The sequence below is a fragment of the Struthio camelus genome, chromosome 6, assembly GCF_040807025.1.
Source record: "Struthio camelus isolate bStrCam1 chromosome 6, bStrCam1.hap1, whole genome shotgun sequence".
NCBI lineage: Eukaryota > Metazoa > Chordata > Aves > Struthioniformes > Struthionidae > Struthio > Struthio camelus.
In genome coordinates this window covers 11,518,655-11,542,573 of record NC_090947.1, presented here as the reverse complement: position 1 = coordinate 11,542,573, position 23,919 = coordinate 11,518,655, and the positions used below count along the sequence as shown (strand labels likewise).

At 42.8% G+C, this 23,919-nt stretch overlaps 1 protein-coding gene across 4 annotated transcripts in view; it reads left to right on the top strand.

Moving 5' to 3' along the window:
* PLCL1 (phospholipase C like 1 (inactive)) overlaps positions 1-23,919 on the top strand; it is a 207,286-nt gene that overhangs the window by 141,778 nt on the left and 41,589 nt on the right. For all 4 annotated transcript variants that reach the window (XM_068948227.1, XM_068948229.1, XM_068948226.1 and 1 more), the window contains exon 2: positions 20,848-23,319. In XM_068948227.1, coding sequence (XP_068804328.1) covers positions 20,899-23,319 — 2,421 coding nt within the window. In that variant the 5' untranslated portion in view covers positions 20,848-20,898. The remainder of the gene's footprint in view (positions 1-20,847; positions 23,320-23,919) is intronic.

The window sequence follows — 23,919 nt, the reverse complement described above, 5'->3', positions numbered from 1 at the left end:
GCAGCTTTTGGCAGATGAGTGAAAAAGCTATTTGGAGTATCCTAAGTCATACGTTAGACATGGCACGGTACTAATTGGGAGCTGTTCTCTTTTTACGTTCCCTTACTCTTTGAATGATAGTTTAGCTGGGTAGACCCCGATCCTGTAGGCATGTAACTGAGAGCAAGAGGTACGCTTAGAAAGAACATGTAACGCTAGGACTTGAACGAGAGGTGGCCAGTCCCCTGATCCTGACAGAGTAGGGCGTCACTTGAAGCTTTTGCTCTTAGATTCCCTCCCCCTCCCCTTTTTTATTTACGTTAGAGACAAGATAAATCTGTTTAGCAGCATCTGTGCATCACTATTGACATTTTAATTTTCAGCTAAAGATTTTAATTAAAATCTGACATCATTTGGTGGGAAAAATGTGAATTGAAATTGCATATGCAGATTGACCTAATGTCAGTGTATGTATCAGCTGCCAGAAGAGCTCTGTCTGATTAATCCAACCAGTAGTGGTGTATTTTGGAAGGGACTCCTCCCGGTGGCTCCTTTTGTAGAGTTCTGCCAAGAATGGTCCAACCGAGGTAGCTGCAAGGGGAGAAGCTCTGTGCTGATTTGCCCCGTTTCTCTCCACTGGAAATCTTCTTCTCTTCCTCTATCTCTCTTTCCTCGTCTGGGTGCTGCTCAGTCACCCCTGCAAGGTGTGACTGCTCTCTGGGCTTCAAGAGGACGCCTGTGTAGAAGAAAACACTTGCTCCTGGGATGTCCAAGAACGTGCTAAGTCTTTTATGGTTTTACAAAATGCACTTGGGAAGGAGACGGCCGAGTCCCTTAAAGGCTCCGTCTTCAGTGTGAGTTGGTGTGCGACACATGTGCGCAGCTGCGTGCACGTGCTTGCGTCTGTATGCTGATACCTTCATCTTCTGCTTCAAATCACAGGACTTAGCTTTATTCTCTATTCCCTGTATTATTCACAAATGGGGTGTAAACATCTCCAGGATGTGTATTTAAAATACATTTATTTGCCAGACATTGTCTGTCTCCCTGGTTAGGAAACAGTGCACAGGTTTAACTAGGAAGACAAGTGGACAGATTTTCCAGGCCATTTAGTCCCATTCTTCACTGTAGCATAAACACATGTTTCTTGTAGACTACGAGACGTTTTCTGTCTGTGGAAATTCTGGGCATGTTATGGGCAGTATGTAATTTTCTTAGCGAGTCTGTGCATACAGGCTGCTTGGGAAACTGATTTTATGTTTTGTGTTGTGCCAGGCCTGCAGAAAACTCTGCTGCAATAAACATTTTTCATATCATCACTGTTGAAGCATGTACAAAGGATATGGCAGAGGTAACTGGGCACTTGAATGGGTATCTTTTCTGGTACTGCGTGAACAAGGAGACTAAAAAGCAAATGAGAAACCAATTACACTGAAACTTCAGGTTTGAAACCAACATGCAATATTGTCCATGCGGAACCATTTTTATACCCTGCTTAATTACTCTGTGGCGCTCAGGGTCGAAAGATACAATTTAGGCTAACAAGTCTTGAGTCAGTTCCTCCTCCCTACCCTCAAATCATGTTTACGATCTAAAATGAAAACTTCTGTAATCTTCGGCTGTGTAGTCTGTTTTCCTGAGGATACCTCAAGCAGTCTGGTTGACCAAGTGTCATTTCTGCACTTGCAAAGAAACACCTAGCTTTACTAAGACTCAGCTGTCTGGCTTATTTTTACTGCATGCTGATATAATCCTACTGTTAAGATTTTATTCACCAAACATGTAGGCTTGGTACAGAGTTAGAGCAAATTATGAAAACAGAAGGGTGGTTTTGTGGTTTAGTATAGTGTGTCAGCTGCGCTGCCCTGCGCTTCCTGTGTGCCTGGATAAGTCGCTTAGAATTCAGCGAAACGCTCAAGTAGCTTTTAAGTCTCTCTGCGTACAGTAAAGCCGTGTTCAAACACTTCATTGACTCAGCAAGTGCTGGGGAAGCATTCTGTGCCTTATAATCCGCACAAAGCAAAGAAGCTAATGCCCCCTTGACTGAATATTAACTCTGGAGTCACATCTGCTGCCTCAAGGTTAATATGCAGGTACCTCTACCTTATCCACGGAGGTATATGGCATCCACCCTTGCACTGTTCTGAAAGGGGATGCAAGGGAAGTGTGATTCCTGCCCTGTCCTGTGTGGTTTGCTATTTGGACTTCAAAAGGACATTTCAAACCCTGTGTTTCAAGGCAGAGCAAGAGTTTAGCATTAAGGTATCCAGCATGAGTATGCCACCAAAAGAACACTGTAAGCCCTGGAAAATAAGAGCCAGTTAAGGTAACACTCTGATAAAGGCTCCACTCTTCAGCCCTACAAAGTTTTAGCTGTTTTTCTTCTGCCACTTAGAGATATCCACATTGGCCCTGAAATCAGAGGGTATACTTTGACCGCATCCAAATTTATCCTTCGTCCATTAGCACTGTAGTAAATTTCTGGATGGTGTGATCGTAGATTCATAGGGTTTTCTGTGTGGCCTGCAGGTTTATTCTGTGGCATGCGATTATCGATAGGAGAAAATTATGTTTTCTATCAGGGCTTGGGAAGGAGCAGGTGGTTGAGGTTGTGTTGTGCCCACCTGTTAATGCAGAGACAGCTCAGCTGAAATCTCTCAAGGTCTGTGGGGGGATGTACAGCGCTCGCTGAGCGGCCACCATTGGCTTTAAACCCTTACACTAGCGTTTGCATTTTAGGATACAGGCATGTTGAAAAAACTTTAAATGGTTGCTGGATGAAGTATTCATTTTTCATTAGGGCGATAATGCTATTTAAATTTGCTGAGATAAAACAGTGTGCTTTGATCAACAGAACATATTCAGCAATTATGGAGTATCTGACATGCCTTGATTTACCTAGTAGCTAAAAAAGACTCGTTGGCAGATAATTTAATTGGCTTTGGAAAAATGAGTTTAAATGTATTATTTTCCAAAGTACATATTTTAAAACTATTTGCCTCTTAACTGTATGCAAATACAGTTTGAGTCATTTGATGATTTTCCTTCCCTTGATCAATATGATCAGCTGTGATCAATCCTAGCTGTGAATACATTGTCAGAAAAGAGATTTAAGTCATTCTGTCGACGTATAGGCAAGAGGTAATACGGAAAATATTTTCCATAAGTCTCAATATTGATTCAAAATTGGAGAACAGCAGAGATAAAACCCTCTCCAATTAATGAGCTATGGAGTTTACTCTCTCGGATAGTTCTAATATATTTTTTTCCCTCTAGCCGTAAGTTACCTGGTTTTACCGCAGTGTTTTGTACTATTCTTCTGACTCTGATTCTTCAGACAGTACAGCATAATTTTCATGAAACTCATACGTTGCTCCTGCAGGCTACATTCTGCTTTCATTAACATTCAGGTAAGGAAAGAACAATCATTTTGTGTGAACTAACAATTTATTCTGATTTAGACTAATAAAAGCATTAGGACATTTACATTTACTGTTAGTTCACTTGCTGAACTACCGGACTGTGGCGCATGGACGCCATCCCGTGTATACTAACACGTTGTCCCAATTCGGTTTGCCGGCCTTAGATGTTTTCTTTGTTTCTGCTTTAAGAAGCATGATGAAAGTTTCAAAAACTGCACTGAAAAATAATCTGTGCCATATGCAATAAGCAGAGCTGTCGTGCTTTTATATAAGGGAGTTCAGATAAGTGTTGCATTTCAGAGAGGAGGCTTAATTAAGACAGACAAATTCTCTTGGGTGCGACAAAGCAGTTTTCTTGATACAGGCCCGATTATACTGTAGTTCTTTTAAATGCATTACCAAAGTCTTCGTTATTACAGTTAAACAGATATAAAACACATCTGCCCTTAATTGCACAAAGCTGTCGTTTAGGGTTAAGACTGGAAACGCCATGAAGCGTTTTGAAACTGAAAGCTGCCCTGCAAAGCAATGCTATAATTTTCTGAAAATTACTGATTTTAATTATCGTCTTTTTTTCGTCTTCCATTAAAAAAAGACATCAACAAAATATAGCCAAATGACGTACTTACAGATTTTCCTGTGGCTACCAGCTAGAAAAAAACCTATCATCATCTGGGAGAATGGAGCTGAAAAGTGAACTTTTTTCCCCAAGTGTGCTGAGTGTGTTCCCTGGCTTCGGGACAGTCCAGGCTGCGAACGCCCGAGTGTCCCCGCTCCCCCTGGATGGGGGCCCCTCTCGGCTGCCTGGCGCCCCGCCACGGCGCTTCCTTGGTACCTCTGGTCTCATTTGCCAAAGAGTTGACGAACCCCTGCAGTTAAGTACAGGTTTTGTTTTTTGGTTTTTAGTTTTTTTTAACCCTTTGCATACCATGGAACAATGTGTTGAGTTACAGCCAAGGCTGATACAGGCGTTCATTCCTAGTATGCCTGTCTGGAGGGTCGCTGTGTCCGTGGAGAGGGGATGTCTTAGTATTCGCTCACCCCGGTGTGGGAGAAAGCCAGGGGTTTACTGACAGAGTGCCAAATGGCAGAGCAGTTAGAAGTGTATAAAGACACTGGTGACTGGCAGGAGAGAAAACCCCCCTGACGTGGTGGTTCTGTCCTTCAGTGCGTGTGTACGGTTGGGTAGAGAGTTGCACGTGCCCGTCCGTCTCTGTTCATGCATGCAGCTAGTCATGTACAGCTACGGCAGGGACATGGCGGGCTGCTCCCGGCACTTCCGTGTGCACTGCTTTCTGCAGCTTGATCACAAGACTGTGCTAAGGGCAAAATACTACTTTGCCTAAATTATTTAAAGATAGCATAACTTATGAGGCAGGCAGAGCCATCACAACATAACAAACAAGAAGAAAAGAGGGAGCTAATTCTTTTAGAGCAAGAAAAAGGCTTTTCCATAAAATTTATCTTTTTACCGTATCTGTTTATATAAAAACCACAATGACAAACTCAGAGTTTCTGAACAGTTCCTCTGGGGGAGGCTCCAGAAGTCTTGAAAAGCCAGAGCGTTGACGTTTGAGAAGGATTGGAGGACTTGTGGGATGAACACGTGCACGGACACGCATGGTTTATGCCGCAAGGGATGTTAACAAGTGAGCTGCGTGGCCATGGGGCACTCTTGCGTGCCTAAGAGTTTGCAAGATTAAAGCTTAAAGTGAGCAATTGCCAGATTATACAGTTGCTGCAAATCATAATCTGTTTTAAAGGACCTATTGAATGGACTTGGACATTTGAGTTGGTTTTTGTTCATGAAAAAGTGGTTTATAATGTTTAATGGCAATTTCCTGAGAACACCTTTCCTTCAGTTCTTCACGCTTCCTGTAAATAGCTTCCATCCTTGTCATGACGGTGCAGTAACACAGAAAGTGTAATATTTGCCTGGCATGCATGGCTTTTGCTTAATTCTCTGCAGTATAATTATCAGTCACTCATTTTATCCCTGTTTTTGAGGTGCAGTTCACTTACACCGTGCTCCAGCCAGCATTTGTGCACGCTTGCGAAATTAAGCATTGCTAGTGCTTAACAGATGTCTTTCTGGTACGGTTCTCATTGCGTTTGGTAGCGCTGGCGGCGGGTGGGCCCGTGCGCATGGTGCCCGGGGCGCCGGGAGCAAGCGCCGGCGCTGCCGTGCTGCAGCCGGGAGCCCATGGCGTTTGCTAGGTGTCCTGCTGGGGCAGGAAGGCAGAGCCAGGGGCTAGAGCAATTCCCAGCTTTCTGATAGGAGGCCCGATATTTTTTTCTTTCTTAACTTTCTTCTGAACTTTTCCAGTGTACAAAACATCTTGGGGTCATTTTAGGAGTTATTTTTTTCATCAAATACTAAGCACCCTGTTGTAATTACAGCATAACTGTACGGTGGTTATGTTTTTTAATACCCCTACTGTCGCTAATTCGTAACGTTCAAATATCAGCTGGGTGGAAGCAAGTACGCCAGGTAGCTGATGTACCTAGGCTGTAAAAATGCATGTGTTACGTGAAAGCCAAGGGACTGTAATATTCAGGCATGTAGCTAATTTACTTGTGAGAAAAAAGGAATGATAATCACTTACTAAAATACATGAAGCTAGGAGAGCTCCAGTCTTCGAGGTAGATGGTTAAAAAGAAATGTGATAAAAAATGTAATACCTTACGCAAGCAAATTAGTTGTTATTTAAATAAATAGAGTGGTTATGATGCTGCAGTTTTCTGTCAAAGCTTATCAAAGCACTCATTTACCTGCCTCATTCACTCCTGATTTTGATGAGTAATACAGAGTCCTTCAGAAACTATATTGGTAAAAGTTTGGTATATGTTTACTTCCTAGATTCCCATACTATGATTTAATGAGGATACCACAACTGTGTCTTGAGTACTCATCTGCCAAGTATTATCAGGGAATTCCATGTTTGCCTTTAAGGGAGACACAATGCATTACACTGTCACTAGGCAAACCACTGCAATCGTTGTTTCACTTGTCTGTTGGTTTTTTAGCCCTGTCAGCTCCTGATTTCTCTGTCGGAGAAGTCAGTATGTCTCAGCAGACCGTCTCCTGGCTTGACACAGGCAGCTCCTTGGATGGTGACTATAACAGCAGGTGCAATTTGTATCCGCAGCCTGGCTTTGCAGCCTTGGGATGAGCAAGGTGAACAGACCGTATGCCCTGAATGCCGCAGAATTGGAAAGGACAAAAAACTGTATATGGAAGTAAAATACTTGGAAATACCTGAATGGAAGTAAAATACTTGGAAATACCTGAATGTGTGTATGCAGCGTATGCACACAGTCAGAGGTGTGGAGATACCTGGCCTGGGGAGCTGATGCTGGGGCCGTGGGGCGGCTGTGCCTGGCTGCAGCTCCTGCAGCCACTGAACGCACAAAGCTTTCTTGGGGTAGCTAATTTTTATTGCTCTCTCATGGTGGGACTGTTAAACATCATGTTTGGGGCACAGTTTGACCCCAAGTACATTACAGACCAGCTAAAACAACACTGTTAGCTTGCAGAAATTGTTCATATTTGGCTTTATATATGCTATCTTAACCTATTTAATAATTCACTTATGGCATCAGAATTAGGAAAATATTTCCATTACAGTATTTTGATTGCCTTATTCTGTGGATTTGTGGAACTTCTTTGCTAAATTTAAGATTGGGGATGATCTAAATCGGCAGAAATGTGATTAATAAAAAAAAATGTAAGTTGATTAAAAAGGGCTTAAAATAATGTGATTAAACTGTGGAGATTTGAATGGCTTATTAGATTACACATTTATTTCTGGAGGATTGTTGTAAGATTCAGAATAAATTTCAATTGGTCATCCTATTTTGGGCTTCAGTGCTAGTAACGTACTATGCTATAATACCAGACCACAAGGCATAGTTATATTCAACAATGGCTTTCTTTTCTTTTTTCTTCTTTTTTCCTTTTTGGGGAAGGGGGGGAATACTACACTGAATTTTTGAGCTAATTCCTAAATAATCAGTCTAGAAGACACTACTGAAATCTGGTCTGCTCTTATTATATAGGACGTAAATGAAATCACATTTGCTCCCCTGGAGCAGCATATTGGGAGGAGTCTGGTGCTGGCGAATGACTTTTAGTGATTGACAATCTGCCACCGTCCTTGGAAGGCTGCCCAGGGTCATCTATCTTCACTGGGTTTTTTGTTTGTTTGTTTGTTTGTTTGTCTTAATTTTACTCTAAAGTCTTAGTTTTACTCTGGATGTGTCAGCTTTGAGCTATGTATGGAAAAGATGTATCAGATGACAGTACTGATCTTTATATGATCATCTATAAACTATGACCTTGTCATAGTTACAACTGTTGCATCCTGAATAAGAGTGCCTACATATGGCTTTATTTTGGCATAAGAGGTGTCCTTTAAAGTCATCTCATAAATTAGTTTAGGCTTCTGCAGTTGCCCAGGATTACACAATGTATGTATTGCACTAAACCTGGAATCTCTCCCTTACATGCGTTTTCCAAAGTCTTCCTGATTCTTGTGGTTCTTCTCTGAACTCTCTCCAAATTTCAACGTAATCCCTAAACTGAGGATATCACATCATGGACAAATACAAAGGTATCATAGCTTCCCTGTTCCTAGTAGGTATTATTTTTTTACAACCAAGTATCCCATTACGATCTTTTGTTACATTCTTTGCTGATTATCTGCTCTGACCAAGTATTTTTCCAAATTATTGTTCCCTGGATCAGAGTCCTGTAAATATGGCCTGGCCTGCCCTTCATGTATCTACATTTATGACTTCACATTTTGCATTTTTTGTTTTTGTGTTGCTTGTCAAGCAGTGTAGATGACTTTTTATTACTTGCCCGTGCTCTTTGTTATTCACTGCTGTCCAAATCTTGGCTTTGTATCCTATCCAGGCTCAGTGTATATTGATTTTATGCTTTCTTCCAGGTCACTCTAAAAATGTTAAAGATCATCAAGCCAGGAACTGGTCCCTGCAGGACCCTGCTTGAAGCGTTTCTACCTGATGAGGGTTTCACATTTACTGTTGCATTTGGGACACAGCGTTTATCCAGTGTTTGATCTGTTTAATGTCTTCTGAGCTGATTTTGTATTGCTATGTCTTCTTAATCAAAATGTCATTCAGTACCAAGTCAAATATGTTACAGAAACCATAATGTCTTACAGAATCTATTACAACAGTTTTATTTCATTTATCAGCTAAATATGTAATCTTATAAAGGAAGGGATATCAAGTTAGTCTGACAAACTCTATTTTCCATAATGTTGGAAATAGTTAATGCTAATCATCTTTTTATTCTTTATTAATCAAATCTTTTTTCAGCTATTCTCTTATTTTGACTGTGAAACATATCCACCCACAGATCTGCTGCAGCTCCAGCATTCAGAGATGCAATGAAGATGAGTAGCAACGGTACAAGTTGGTCATTAGCCAGGTGTCTGTAAACTTGTTTGGCTTTTTGGTTTAATTATATGTAACATTTGCCTGTCCTGCTATTGGAATATCACTATTGTCCTTTAGTGAATGAATGCTCATTTGCACTGTTAATAATTCCAGTGCTGCTACTCACTGATGGACCACTGGTGGGATTCTGCTTGTTTCTAATATGGTCAAAACTGAACCCCCGGGCCCTCTCCATTATAATTACCAGCTGGCAGCAACCCTTCTCCTACTTGCGTCAACTCTTCTTGTTGCTGTTTCTCCTTGTTTCTTATCTTCCTTTACTAATTGCCTCCTCTTCCTCACTTTATAACCCTCACCAACAACTTCTCTTATTTTAAGTTTGTAATGTTTTGCTTTCTAATAGCTGATTTTCTTTCCCATGTAAGAAACTGTTTTTACCCATCATAACCTTCTTTCTGGCCTCTCTGGCTCGGGTAGTATTTTTGATGGATGGATTGGAGATCAGAGAAGGTTTAGATGATTTAGCTACATTCTTTCAGTCATCCTTTTCTGTTAGATTTTAAGGAGGCCTTCCTACAGATGCAGTGGAGGTCTCTTTAAAATAAAAAAATCTTCCAAGTTCAGCTAGGTCAGATTCTTGCAGTTCTCTCTGAGTAAGAATCTTTTTAGTTTTGGTTTTCTTCTGAGCAGCGGATGCGGAGAAGATCTTGCTCTGATTTAATGTCCATGCCTGCGTAACTGATTTTCTCAGAACACTTAACTGACGTACTGTTTCAAAGAGTTGCAGAAAGAAACAAAATTATTGCAGGTAGAAGTCTGTGGGAAGATGTGTGCATAATGTGTGCTGTTCGCATTTAGGTTTTTGTGTTGTGGGATGTGGGGCACATGGGAGAGCATTGAAGGACTCGAGCCCTCTAATGTCTTTTGAGTTTTGATGCTAGTCCTCTCAGTCATATGAGTCGCTGGGGTTATTGCCATGGCTTGTTCTCCAACCCGCTGGCAGTGCAGTTGCCCCCCAGGCTTGGACGCTGCCGGTGTAGCCCCGGCAGAGCTGAGTGCAGGCGAGCTGCCGCGAGGCCGGGGAGCGCCTGGGGAGGCAGCGCTTGCCCCGCTCTCTGGCTCCTTGGCTCGCAGGGCTGTGGGTGAGGGCTCTGAAGCCGGGCCGGGGATCTCCATGTCAGCTCGCAGGCGTAGCTGTGACTGCCTTTACCCCCATGTGAACGTGCTGAACTACTTCTGGATCTTTTTTCAGCTAGTGAGTTGCTCCAGTCTCTGTGTTTTGAAAGGACGTTGTGGTTGTGTCCTTTGCACTCACTGTGGAAACGTTCAGTCTTTGACTAGCAAAGCAGATAAACGTTAATGCTATGCTGAAATGTGCAGATACTGCAGTGCTCGTTTCCTATTCCCCAGGCTCAGTGTAGCCTGTACGTCAGGGTCATACTGTAACTCTTAAGCGTGCGTGCACAGCGTTTGCTAGCGATCCTCCTGGTCGTGGTGCTCTGTGCTCTCAGGCAGGTGCTGAGGCATCGGTCCTTCTGTGATTCCTAGCTCTGATCTTGGATCCTCACCGTTTTTTATCTGCTGCAGGTTCAGGCTGGTTACACGCCCTGTGCACTTGTAATGCCTCTGTTTCTTGTCTCTGTGAACAATAGATATGCATATGTTTTTTTTCAATAAAGGGGCTGTGCATTTCAAAGCAGGCACTGTTTATTATGGCCGGAGGAAGGAAGACCCAGCTGCTCATTTAGATTACACTGGTGAACTTGGTACATTAATGAATTGAAGTTGTGTTCCTTGCATTGCTGCCCTGCAAATCTAGCACCAGAATTAAGGTCACTAAGCTTTGGGGAATATTTCCTTACTCAGCTTTACAAGCACACCTCAGATGAGGGCTCCCTCTTCAATGCGTGTTGTTAGCTGATGTTATGGCAGCAGTGGCCAGGAATAGGGTTTTCTATCTGTGCCTTCTGTGGAAGGTCTGGCCGTTTTATTCAGATGTAGATCCTTCTACCACAGTCTATGCTTTTGCCAGTACAAGTCCCCATCATTGCGGCCACCTCTGTAAACCTTAAATTAATGCAGAAATCTAAATAGGTTTGAGGGGGGGACCTCATATTGCCTGAACTCCACCAGTTATTATTGGTGCTGGCTTGTCTACAGGCTGGATTTAAGGCACTAATTTGATCTTTTAAATCTGAATAATTTGGGACCTTCCGGCTTGAGGGACTCTGTTTTGCTATGCTATATAGTGAGAGTGGTGATCATCTCAAATACCTGACCTGGGTACTTAATAAGCACCCTCAGTTTTGTCTCCTCACTGGTCTGGTGGACTGTGGTGCGCGCTGTTTGGTATAGCTTGGTTGTAAAGTGGCTAGGGAGTTCGTGGGAGCTTTGGTTTCCTTTGCCTGGAGGGAGTTCGGTAGAGCAGATCTGTGACTGCTGCGGGGTTAGCTGCTTTAAGCAGGTACCACTTTTAATGTTTGCCTCTCTTTTACAGATTCTCTTCTGAATGCAATTAGAGGCTTTATGCTGTGGAGATCTCCTGGGAATGCTGCAGCTGAAATCTCATTTTCCCAGGGTTTGCTGTAGCTGCTTTTGTGAAGACAGAAAGTGTCCTTCTGTCTTTCTCAGGTTTATATTCTGTTAGAGCATGGGGATAAATTCAATCCATGTCCAAGGTGCCCTGGAACAGCATGGGAGCAACGAGAGTACTGAAAAATAACAAAAATGTTAGGAGGGGCAGTGACCAGAGATGATATGTCCAGTGGGCTCTGTTGAACCCTTTCCAAACTAAAAGCCACGTGGTTGAACACAATGAGGAGTAGATCTGGCATAAGTGTTTATTCCACAGAGAGAACAACGAGGATCCATGACAGATCATCTGCATCAGATAGGATCTTACGTAGGCTTATACAGAAGTGCTATGTGCATGTAGGTATTGGAGTATCATACAAGAATTTATTTCTCTCTGTAGATTGCTGGGTTGCTTAATAAATAAATGAAGGTACAAGAATCTATCCCTTAAGGGATGCTGTTGTGGAGATCAGTTGGGATAAGAAGCGTAAAGAAAAAACATCAGGAGCAATGATGGCAAAAGGAGCTGTGGAGCAGTAGGGCTGTTACAGGCATGGCATGGGTGCTCTTTGAAGCTTCTTGACTTTGGCTTCAGGGCCCTAATTATAAAACTAAGTTGAAAGAGAAACTTCAGCATTGTATGCTAGAAAGTAAACTGTTCTTGCATTACGCAGACTTCATTGTCAGGAAGTGTTTCCAGATGGAATCTTTACGCGCTGCTGCTTTTTTCCTTTGCTCTCGTTTGTCATTTATATAGCAAGGCCGAATTTTCTTCAAGGTAAAATTGAGCAAGTTTGGCAATGCTAGTGACTAAAAAAAAAAAAAACAAAAAAACAAAAAAACCCAGGCATTTCTTCAAGAGCAAATCATTTTAGTTCATATAGATTTCTCAAAGATCTCCAACCATTCTCTCTCTCTCTCTTCAAATCATCTTTCTCCAGCCTATGTTCCTGTACTTGAAAGAGCTTTTTAGTAGTGGAGGGAAAGAGGAAAGCAGACAGCCATTATAATACTACCTCCTGTTGAACTTCTCCAGAGGGGACCATTCAGCATCTCAGAAACGTTAAGCTATTGTCTTTGTTGTGGCTGTGTTTTCCTGTTCCCTCAGGGTGCCCATTTTGAGGGGTGACATTTCCTCCCTCATTTGATGAGATGGTCGCTGTAAAGTCGTTATTATATGACCTGATGAGTCTTTCCTGCCTGTGTCTGGATGATCCTGGGGACTTCAGAAAAGCCCACTGTAAATGCTGATATTACTGTTCCCAGTGATACTTTTCTTTCTCTTGTGTCTGAGATCCCTTAGTCATTACTTTCTCATGAATGACAATTGGGCTTCAGCTCCCCTGTGTGGAGCCTGAGCTCAGGCTAAATTGCTTATTAATGACAACTAGCTGAATTTTCAGATATGCCTGTGTGACTTTGTTGGTACTTGAAAAATTGTTTGATACTGTGGTGTCAAAGCTATATGGTGAAGCTATTTCTCATGTATTTGTGTCATACTTTTGATCTGCCTTAAATTTTCTGTTCATTCCAATAAGCGTGTGCTTCAGTGTTTAAGAGCAGATGTGTTAAACTTTGGATGTGGTCTTTATTCTGCATGTACTCACACCCTTGAATAAGCAGAAATTTTGCCTTGAAAAGGCCACCTGGGTTGGTCCCTCGTCATTAACATCTGCTCTCACAATCTGTTGAGTTGTGCCGTCAGCCCCAGTGTGATGGGCAGCATCCCCAAGGCTGCCTGAGGGAGGAGGCTACTGTATGCAAAGGTAGCTGTTTGGTGCCATGAGTTAGCAGCATGGATGAATTCTGAGTCTGTAGCCTTTTTTTTGTTGACCTATGAGTTGTCATAGTGAACATCTGATACTTACACCCTACAGGCCTTGCCAAGAAAGGTTATAGGGAGGTCTTGTCATTAACTTATTGTGATAATGGAGTCTGTAATGAGAATCAGTAAAATTGATAACATGGACTATTTTGGGATGTTCTCGGAGGCTGGCCAGAACGGGTGAACGTTGTGCGTTGTTAAACCAAATGGTTGAGATTCAAAGAAGAAATCTTTGTGTGCTGAATGTCAGTTTCTAGTGATCATTGCTACCTCTAGTAACAATGTCCCAATAGGGTAGGTTTAGGCTTTTAGTCCCATCTGTGATCAGATGGGCCAAACATCACACGTGCATGAGATGTGATGGCAACCCTGGCCTCAACACTGACTTTTTGTGTTTTCTTGGATGGCTTATATAAACCTTCCCTGTTCTGATTTAGCTTATTATAGAAAAATTACATCATCGTTTGTCAACCTGTTACGATGTGCTTTGCATGCCATTAGTGACACAATTTTATTTATTTAATGGTTGAAGGAACATTTTCCCATCACCACAAATACTGTAAACCTTCCAGAGTTTCAGGGACTGGGATTCTCTCTGTGCATCACTGAAGTATCTCCAAGTGTCCCAAAAGATCAAAAATGAGTGTCCTTATCTTGTGGCACTACTTTGCTTTAAAACTTGCAGAGCTAATTAGACTCCCCTGGGGGGAAAAAAAGGTGTAATCAGTTGGCCAATTAAGTAGATCATCTGGTGTTTCTGGAACAGATAACTTTTTGGATGCAACATTTATCACAACCCATTTGTGAGGACAGACTGAGCTGCTGATGAATGATTTTCTTTCAATGCTAGGTTCATGAAAAATGGCAGCAAAGATCAGAATAAGGCTTCTCTTTTAGCAACAGTGATACTCAGAGATGAAAATGTAAATCGTTTTTGGGGAAATGGATATTAATTATACTTAACAAGTTTAGTTCTCAGCATTGATAATGAATTTCACCTCCTTTCACCGAACTCTGCAGCTCTTTAAGGGCTTTTGGTGCCTTCGGTTAGTGGTGCTTTCTGCTCTTGCTCTGTGCAGAATCCCGCAATGCTGCTGGTGTTTTAGAGGCCCTTCAGGTAATCTAATTTCAGGCTACATAATGCCTGAGCTTGACTCCTGTGTTCACGGTTGCTGTACGGCTGTTACTGCTGCTCTGTTTTTTTATTTTATTCTCAATGATTTGTGTCCTGTAAGTTTTGGTAAAGGGGGCAGAATGAGGTGGAGACCGTGTTTATTCATATATATATTTTTTAATCTTGCATGTTTATTTCTGCTAGCCCTTTGATTTAAACAGCAGAAGATTGAGTGGTTGAAGGTTATGGTGGACAGGGAGGAGTTTTCCCACAACTGCTGGTGGCTGACTGATCCCACTGTTTACATATCCAGCCCTTCTGACGGGGGCGGCGTGTTCAGTGGGAAAGCTTCTGCTATTTTGAGATTGTGCTTAGACTGGAGTTGTGAATAGGGCCTTTTCTTTGGAAAAGTAAGTTGTCTGCAATGTTAGGATGCTGTCAGGCCAGCACTCTGCTCTGTCCTTGATGCCTGCCGAGTCCAGTGCAGCTGTGCACACCCTGAAAGCTGAGCACATGCGAAGTGTTCCTCTGGGCAAGCTCTTGGGGTTTTTCGGCTTAATGGGCGTCATGCAGGCTCAGGAGCAGGGGAAAGGATGCAGTGGTGATGGGTGGGATACCCTCTATAAGGTGACCTAAGAATCAAAGGAAACCTCAGCGTCTGAGTAACTTCTGAAAGAGGTGTCTTCTTTCAAAACATAAGGTTTCCTATACAAGTAGAATTTCTTTGTATGTGTACACTGCATGCAAACTAGTTATCTCTTGTAGTTTTTCCAATAACAGTGTTTTATACAGAGTTATGTTATCTCGTGGAGAAGATCTTTAAGGTGGGAAATCTCTGTTGCTTCTTTTTGAAAAGTGTAACCTGAAGCTAAACTAGTTTTGTTGATATAAGTATGTTGACAACAGAGTTTTATTTATATATTTTTAACCACAGGCAATCAGCTACTCTTAAATACCATTTTACGGCTGATGTTTTGTGTTCTTGGTCAATTTAACTAAGCCTCTGTGTTTTAAATAGGAAGAATTTTTGAAATCTTTTCCTTTTTTTTTCCCTTTTTTCTTTTTTTCCCCTTTTATTCTTTTTCTTTCCAAAATGTACCAGGAAAGAAGAAGATGCCTAAGACCGTGCACCTAATGTCTGGGCCTATTTTGTAGACATACAGTCAAAAACAGTTGGTATTACTGAATTTAATTGCTTTTGGGATCCTTGGCAACTATTCTAAATATGTTCCTGGAGAGGGTGCCCTGTAGAGCCAAAGTGAAGCTTGGAAGTGCTATGGAGACCACTCTGCTATTAAGACACAAAAAAAAGAGCAGCATCATATTAAGAAGGAACTAATTCATTTGAGCATAATTCAACATTTCTCACAGGGCTGTATGGAGGATACATTGTTTGGGGATGGTACTCTAAGAGCTGACCGTCCTTCTTATCATCAGATCCCATGTTTTTGCTCTGTCAGTAGCCAGTGTGGGATGCCTCAGAGGGAGGTGCGTGTTTGCCCTTCCCAAAACACACGTCTGAGGTCTGGGGAAGCACGCAGGGAGGAGAGCCAGGAGAGTGCAGAGGAGGCAGAAGAGATGCTCCTCAGTCCCCTGTAGCTCTGGGATACAGTTAGGGAAAGGGCAGGGGGGCACCCTATGTGCGTGGGACCACAGAGAGGTCGATAGGAAAATCTGAGCTACCGAGGCTGTGTGAGCAGGAGCGGACACCCGGTCTTCCTGTATGGCTCTTGTTCTGGCCCTTTGATGTCTGCTCGGCGGTACCTCCCTGCGCGTGCTGGGTGCTGTGGGGTGCCAGAGCAGCTCTGCTGTCTGTTTCGGGCTTCGGCAGCACTGACACCCCCCCTCCCCCCCCCGCCCCTTGCAGCAGGACTGAGTGAGGGGAAATCTGTCACTGCAGTTGCTTTTCTGTGCTCAGGGAAAGCTGTGAACCTCGCACATGTTTCCGGGAATCCAACTCGCCATGGAGATATTAAGGAGACCCCAGAACTGAGGAATGAAAAGCCTGTGAAATGATAACTGGGAGGAGTATTTGAATGGAAGTAGGTTTCCTTGTTGGTGTCAGTTTTGAAGCCTAACTACCTCAAGCTACCGTAATAAAAAATAATGAATAGCAGTCCTACACCAGGTGGTACTGTGTGGTACTATCAATTTTGTTGTACTGAGCTCTTGGAGAAAGGTACACTTGTTACCTCCAAGGTTCAGGGGGATGTCTCATGCTTTCTAATTGTGTATGTGCTTTGGATTAATGAAGGGGATCAGTTGCTCTGGTGTGGGTAAATGCCGTAGCGAGGTTTTTGATAATTGCGGTGTGAATGTGTTTTGGCAGTTAGTACACCAGAAAGTAGGTTTGCTATTTATTCACATAAGATCTTGGCAGCTTTTAGTTTGCTGGATGACTGCAATCACTCACATTACTAGTTTCCAGTGAAAGGTGATATGGGGCAGGCATTTAGCCACTAGATGCGCTGCAGCACAGCAATATTTTTAGTTGAATGATTTTCTTAGAAGAGCAGTATGTAGAAATTGGATTAAGTAGAGACTTAAAGAAAATAATTAAGCTAGTATTAGGAGCCTAAGTCTGTAGGCTTAGTGAAACTAAGTTCAGCATAAAATCAGAGCGGCAGCAAAGAACATTTAAATTGCCTTCTCCGGGCCCTGGTTTGAATGGAGCCAACGGGCAGAGGGCACGTTTTACAGAAAGCCCTTGTCTGCTCTGCTCTGATGGTGATCCCTTGGAGCCAGAGCTGCATGGCCAGGCTCACCAGGAGCTGGAGATGCTCGTTCAAGCAGCGGGAAGGTGACAGAGCAGAGGGAGGTGTCTGGCTTCGCAGGCTGAGAAGGACAGTGTTTGAGCTTGCTTTAAATTTTAGTTTAAATGGCCCCTAATCAGCTGCAGGGAAGGGAAGAATCTAATTTTGAAAATCACCTTTGAATGTGATGCTTGCTTAAGGATGGTAGCAAGCTGATGCACTGAGAAACCTTGCTCACTATCTGGGAATAAGTGGATAATGGAAGAGGAGAGCTGGGGGGGGGGGGGGGGTCACTGGAGCCTTTTTGTGGAGCGATGGCGGTGGAGGCTGTGGCTGCAGTTAGTTCCATAATGAGGTGTTGATGCGTGTGAGTGAAGGAGGTCCTCTGATTTAGATTTAATAAAGTAGTAGTTGAAAAAAGACTGCAGACATTTTGAGTGGTTGCAAAACTAGAATAAATTCTTTTTTTGGTAACTGTGAATGAAAACTGTCTCATTAAATCTGTATCATGTGCAAATTTAGCAGTTCTCATTGTGAAAGACTTGCAATGTTCCTACACTGTAGAGACTAAGAGGGAAATGCCTGATGCAGTAATAAGCTCAGTTAGCCGTTGCAATTTTGTAGGCCTTGTGTACGTTATATAGTAGATTGGAGATTTTTTTTTTGTTAACGAAAAATAATCTTATTGGTAGCACTGAAATCTTGTTCATTTAAGGTGATTAGTCCTGTAGATTAGACTTGAATTTTATTCAACTGATAAAAAAGATATGGGGAAGTCCTACCCAGAGAGGAAGAACTGCAGTTGTAGAATTACGATGTTCCTTATCTAGCACCAAGTACAAAACTAGAAGTACCCATCAAAGATAAAATCAAGAAAGGAGAACGCAGGGGATAATCTAATTTCCTCCAAATCCCTGAGAGGTTAAGAGTGAATATTAAACTTTTGGTGATTCCCTACAAGGCCAATTATTTTTATCACCTTACTATCTGAAAAATAGCTGATTGATTCCATGGCTTATTTTCATCAAAAAGTACAGCCATCTCGGAACTAAAAATAAATGGCTTTTATTTTTTCTACAGAAACAAATCAGTGAGTCATATAACAAATCTTGCCTCTCTAGCAAAGACAAAATGGCAGACCTGGAGCTAAATCAGCTGCGATGCTATGATGATTTTTCCAGATCTAGCCCTGAGGAACTACTCCAAGGAATGAACCACTGTGGATTCAAAGACCATTCTATATGACACTTTTCTATATGAGAAACATTTGTACAGGACATCTGAAATTACTGTAATCAGTACCAATAACCCTAAGAATGTAAATTTTGTGTCTCACCTCTTAAAGGATAGGAGACTCTCTTAAAAGTTGAGATGCAAAACAAAAATTGTATTATATTCCTGCAGCATGCATCCAGTGTTTTCCAGGATTTTTTCATAGTGTGAGGGATAAATTGAAAACCTAGCTTTCTGTAGAACCTCTTGATTCAGTCAGGTGGGACTCTGGAGACAGACACCAAAAATAACAGTACTGCCATAATACCAAAGGCTCTGGATGCTCTAGCTGTCAGTAGGGTGAATTCAGAGTCTCTGTTTTTTTTGAGCTTCAGGTGCTCTGCAGTAGTCTAAGTATGGTATTTCAAGTGGAAATCACCATGAAAATACACACACATTGTTTTAAAAATCATTTCCTTAAACCTAAAGAAACGAGAAAGAGAAGGCCCTTGTAGAGCCCACAGGGTAATCAGCTGCATTCATTTGTATTCATTAGTATCTATTGCCTGAAGATTTTCATGGCCATGGCTGTATTAAAATGCAGTATGCTAATGCAGGAACAGAATGTTTTAGCAGAAAATTGTAATTAAAAAATTAGCTGACCCAAGCCACTGGCTTCATTGACTTTCTCCCCCCCTTTTTTTTCCCAGCTCTAATTCTCACAATAAGTACTACGATAAATGGCTAAAGTAATTCCTCTTGTCAGTAGAAGTTGCTGTGTCAGTTTAACGAGAAATCTTAACATAAGGAGTATAGAGGTTTGTAGTTTGTTCCCAGCAGATCCTATGCCTTCAAATCTTGTGTTGAGGGGCTGGGGTTTTGGAAGTATTTCAGATGTTATTGTATGGATTGAGTGAGTGACAATAGCAATTGCTCAGGTACTTAGAAAATAGAAATATTTGTATTGACTAATTGCTGAAAGTCTCTCTACAAAAACGCAAAGGAGTGAAGCCGTTCCTGCGAGGCGCAGGGCTCAGTGGCTTGGTGAGCTGGACGGGGCTCCGCCAGGGCACGGATGCTAAGGAGCAGCAGAAATGCAGCGGCGGCGTGGTGGAGGGCACTGCGAGAGCGCAGGTGGTATCTAGCATTTGCAGGGGAATATGAATTGGGGTAGGCTGGTTTCGGTGTCTCTGAGCAGGTCCCTTGGGGCCTTCGGGAAGCTGGTCCTGGTGCACCTTTTGCAGCTGCGGCTGAGGGCAGAGACTGGCGAAGACTCTGTGCCTACACCTAGCATCAAAATTGCTTCACCCTGCAACGTCTCCTACCCGAAATGCAGGCAGGCAGGAAAAGTCCCTTCAAGCAGGAGGTGAGGGAGACAGAGAACCAGGGCAACGTTGCTGGTGGCCAGGGAAATAGGAGAGAAAGCAATTTTAAGAAGTGTTTCACTATTAATTACAGCCTTGAATGGTGTTTTAAAAAAATATATTTTTTTAGTTGTTCGATAATTTATATACTAATGGAGTGGAAGGAAATCATGCAGAGCAATAAGAATGATTTACAATCGTTGTGAAATGTTTTGAAATGATAATACGTGGGGAAAGATTTAAACGTTGCTGCACTGAAATTACCAAAAGCTTTGTAGGCAGCTGGGTTTATATCCAGCAGCAAGCTGGGCAGTTGATGTTGGAAAGAGTCGCATGGGGATGGCTAAGTATTTTCTCCGAAAGAGTTGGAAAATATGGCGCAAAGACAAGGGCTTTGGGTTTCTTGATGGGTCGTCGTACGTTTTCCCACTGCATTTCGTCATCCTGGTACACAGAAAGTGCCAAAATAGGTACTTGGCGAAGCAGATGGAGAGACAAGAGAGTATGAAGTAGGTTCGGGCTGAGCAGGAGGTAAGGTCCTCACGACAGCAGCCGTGGGAGCTACGTGAGAGCAACGCCATTGCGTGTGCAGCAAAGGTGGGCTTCTCAGCCTAGTGAGAATGGTCTGTGGCAGAGGACATTAAAAAATACAAATAAGAAACCCTGGGTGCGCATCTCAGGGGTCTGACTCATGACTACCGTTTGGTTTTGTTTTAATTTTGCTCGAGGTGTCCAAATTGCGGAAAATAGGCAGAGTAAAAGCAGGACAAACTTAGGTTAAGCAAGACTTAACTGGGTACTGGAGCTTTCCACAAAACCTCTCTTCCCACATTCGCCTCGAAGATATAAATGATATAACCAGATACCACCTCCTCATGCCTGTAGCTAATTGCTGAAGGGAGATCTGGAAGGGACTTTAACCAGTACAAATGCCACTCATGAAGGCCTGGTGTTTGTAATGCTGCCATCAGCCAAGTCACTGTATAGTTGTATTTTATAGCTCAGAAGAGAACTGAATTGTGGAAAGGGATAGCACGTTGTGTTTTGCGGTTCAGAAAAACATGAATTATTTTACATAAACATATCTTCTCTGTTATTTATGTACTTGTGGAATGGCCAAAGAAAACTTACTAATTCTTTTTCTTCTTTTTTCTTTTTTCATGTATTTATTCCACAGGATCCTTCAAACCAAAAATGTGGAAGAAAGAAAACAGTGTCCTTCAGCAGCATGCCATCAGAGAAGAAAATAAGCAGTGCTAGTGACTGTATCAGCTTTATGCAGGCTGGGTGTGAACTGAAGAAAGTTCGTCCAAATTCCCGGATTTACAACCGTTTTTTCACTCTGGATCCTGACCTGCAGGCTCTTCGCTGGGAGCCTTCCAAGAAGGACCTTGACAAAGCTAAGCTTGATATTTCTGCTATAAAAGAAATCAGACTAGGGAAGAACACAGAAACATTCAGGAATAATGGGCTTGCGGATCAGATTTCTGAGGACTGCGCACTCTCGGTAATTCATGGTGAGAACTACGAGTCCCTTGATCTGGTTGCCAATTCAGCTGATGTGGCCAATATTTGGGTATCGGGATTAAGGTACTTGGTTTCTCGTAGCAAACAGCCTCTGGATTTGATGGAAGGCAGCCATAATACCCCGCGGTTCGCATGGCTAAAAACTGTATTTGAAGCAGCAGATGTTGACGGTAATGGCATAATGTTAGAAGATACGTCTGTGGAACTAATAAAAAAGCTTAACCCCACCCTAAAAGAATCAAAGATTAGATTAAAATTTAAGGAAATTCAGAAGAGCAAAGAGAAACTGACAACACGAGTAACAAAAGAGGAATTTTGTGAAGCATTCAGCGAACTTTGCACAAGACCTGAAGTTTATTTCTTACTTGTGCAGATATCTAAAAACAAAGAATATCTAGATGCCAATGACCTCATGCTGTTTTTGGAGGCTGAGCAAGGAGTGACCCATATAACAGAAGAAATGTGCCTAGATATTATACGCAGGTATGAGCTTTCTCAAGAAGGGCGGTTGAAAGGATTTCTTGCAATTGATGGATTTACTCAGTATTTGTTGTCCCCAGAATGTGATATTTTCGACCCAGAACACAAAAAAATTGTCCAAGACATGACACAGCCTTTATCTCATTACTACATCAATGCATCCCACAATACATATCTAATAGAAGACCAGCTCAGAGGACCAGCTGATATCAATGGTTATGTCAGAGCTTTAAAGATGAACTGCCGGAGTATTGAACTAGATGTCTGTGATGGCCCAGATAACGAGCCCGTTATTTGTAACCGTAACAACATGACGTCCCCACTTGCCTTTCGAAATGTTATTGAGGTAATAAACAAATTAGCCTTCTTTGCTTCAGAATACCCCCTTATTCTCTGCCTGGGGAACCACTGCTCGGTACAACAGCAGAAAGTAATGGCTCAACACATGAGGAGGATCTTTGGAAACAAACTTTACACAGAAGCACCGTTACCATCGGAAGCCTACCTCCCATCACCCGAGAAACTGAAAATGAAGATCATTGTGAAGGGGAAGAAGCTACCCTGTGATCAGGATATATTAGAAGGAGAAGTCACAGATGAAGATGAAGAGGCTGAAATATCCCGGAGACTATCGGAGGACTTTTCAAGGGAGCCGAAGCTGATCTGGCTCTGCAGAGAATTGTCTGACTTGGTGTCCCTATGCAAATCTGTCCAGTACAAAGACTTTGAGACATCTATGAAAAGTCAAAATTACTGGGAAATCTGTTCCTTCAGTGAGGCGGAAGCCAACCGGATTGCAAACGAATACCCTGAAGATTTTGTCAACTACAACAAAAAATTTTTGTCCAGGGTGTACCCAAGCGCTATGAGAATAGACTCCAGTAACTTAAATCCTCAAGATTTTTGGAATTGCGGTTGCCAGATAGTGGCAATGAACTATCAGACCCCTGGGCCCATGATGGACCTGCACACTGGCTGGTTTCTGCAGAACGGGGGATGTGGGTATGTCCTGAGGCCTTCCGTGATGCGTGAGGAAGTCTCCTACTTCAGCGCCAATACGAAGGGCATCGTCCCGGGCGTCTCCCCACAAGTCCTGCATGTCAAAATAATTAGCGGGCAGAACTTCCCAAAGCCCAAGGGTGCATGTGCAAAAGGGGATGTTATAGACCCCTACGTTTGCATAGAAATACATGGGATTCCCGCTGATTGCACAGAACAAAGAACTAAAACTGTTCAGCAAAACAGTGATAACCCCATTTTTGATGAAAGCTTTGAGTTCCAGATCAACCTACCGGAGCTAGCCATGATCCGTTTTGTTGTTTTGGATGATGACTACATTGGGGATGAGTTCATAGGCCAGTATACCATCCCGCTGGAGTGCTTACAGCCTGGATACAGGCATATACCGCTGCGGTCTTTTGTTGGAGATATCATGGAGCACGTTACCCTGTTTGTTCACATTGCAATAACCAATCGAAGTGGCGGAGGGAAGGCCCAAAAGCGCAGCCTTTCGGTGAGGATAGGAAAGAAAGCAAGGGAGTACACTATGCTGAGGAACACCGGCCTCAAGACCATTGACGACATCTTCAAGCTGGCAGTGCATCCGCTACGAGAGGCCACTGACATGAGAGAAAACATGCAGGTACGACACTCCTGTCCCTTGCATTGCTGTGCACTGAGAGCGGGAGGGGAGATCCTGATGAGAGCTGCTGGTAGGGCCAACTTGCTGCAGCTGGTGGATGTGCTTCACACCCACCTGTGGAAGCCTGTGGAGCACAAGCACCTGTGGAAACCTTTAAACATACTGGGCATCAGAAGGCTGATGCTTACGGCTGTTAACTAACAAGCAGATGGGAGGTTAGGCAGAAATGTTTGAAAAATCAGTGTACCCTCCATCTCTGAACACAGCGCTTTACTGCTTGTATTTGTTTGAGAGAGCAGAGCTGAGGGTACGTTTGTGTCCCCAGGCCTCTGGCCTTATAACCTTCACTTCCTCGTCGGTCCTGAAAAACGTCAGCTAGCTTTTGTTCTGCTAACTCAGTGAAAATTATGCTATTAATTTGCTTTGCCTGGGTGAGTATAAGAAGCAGTTAGTGGATGCGTTATTAAGGTCTTGTCTACACCAGAGAAATGCACTCTGCTAAGAATAGCACGTTTTACTGCACTCATGTTGCCACTACGCACAAAAGGGCTGCAAATGTGTAACATAGGCCCTGGACACCGCTCAGATTATGATTTCCTC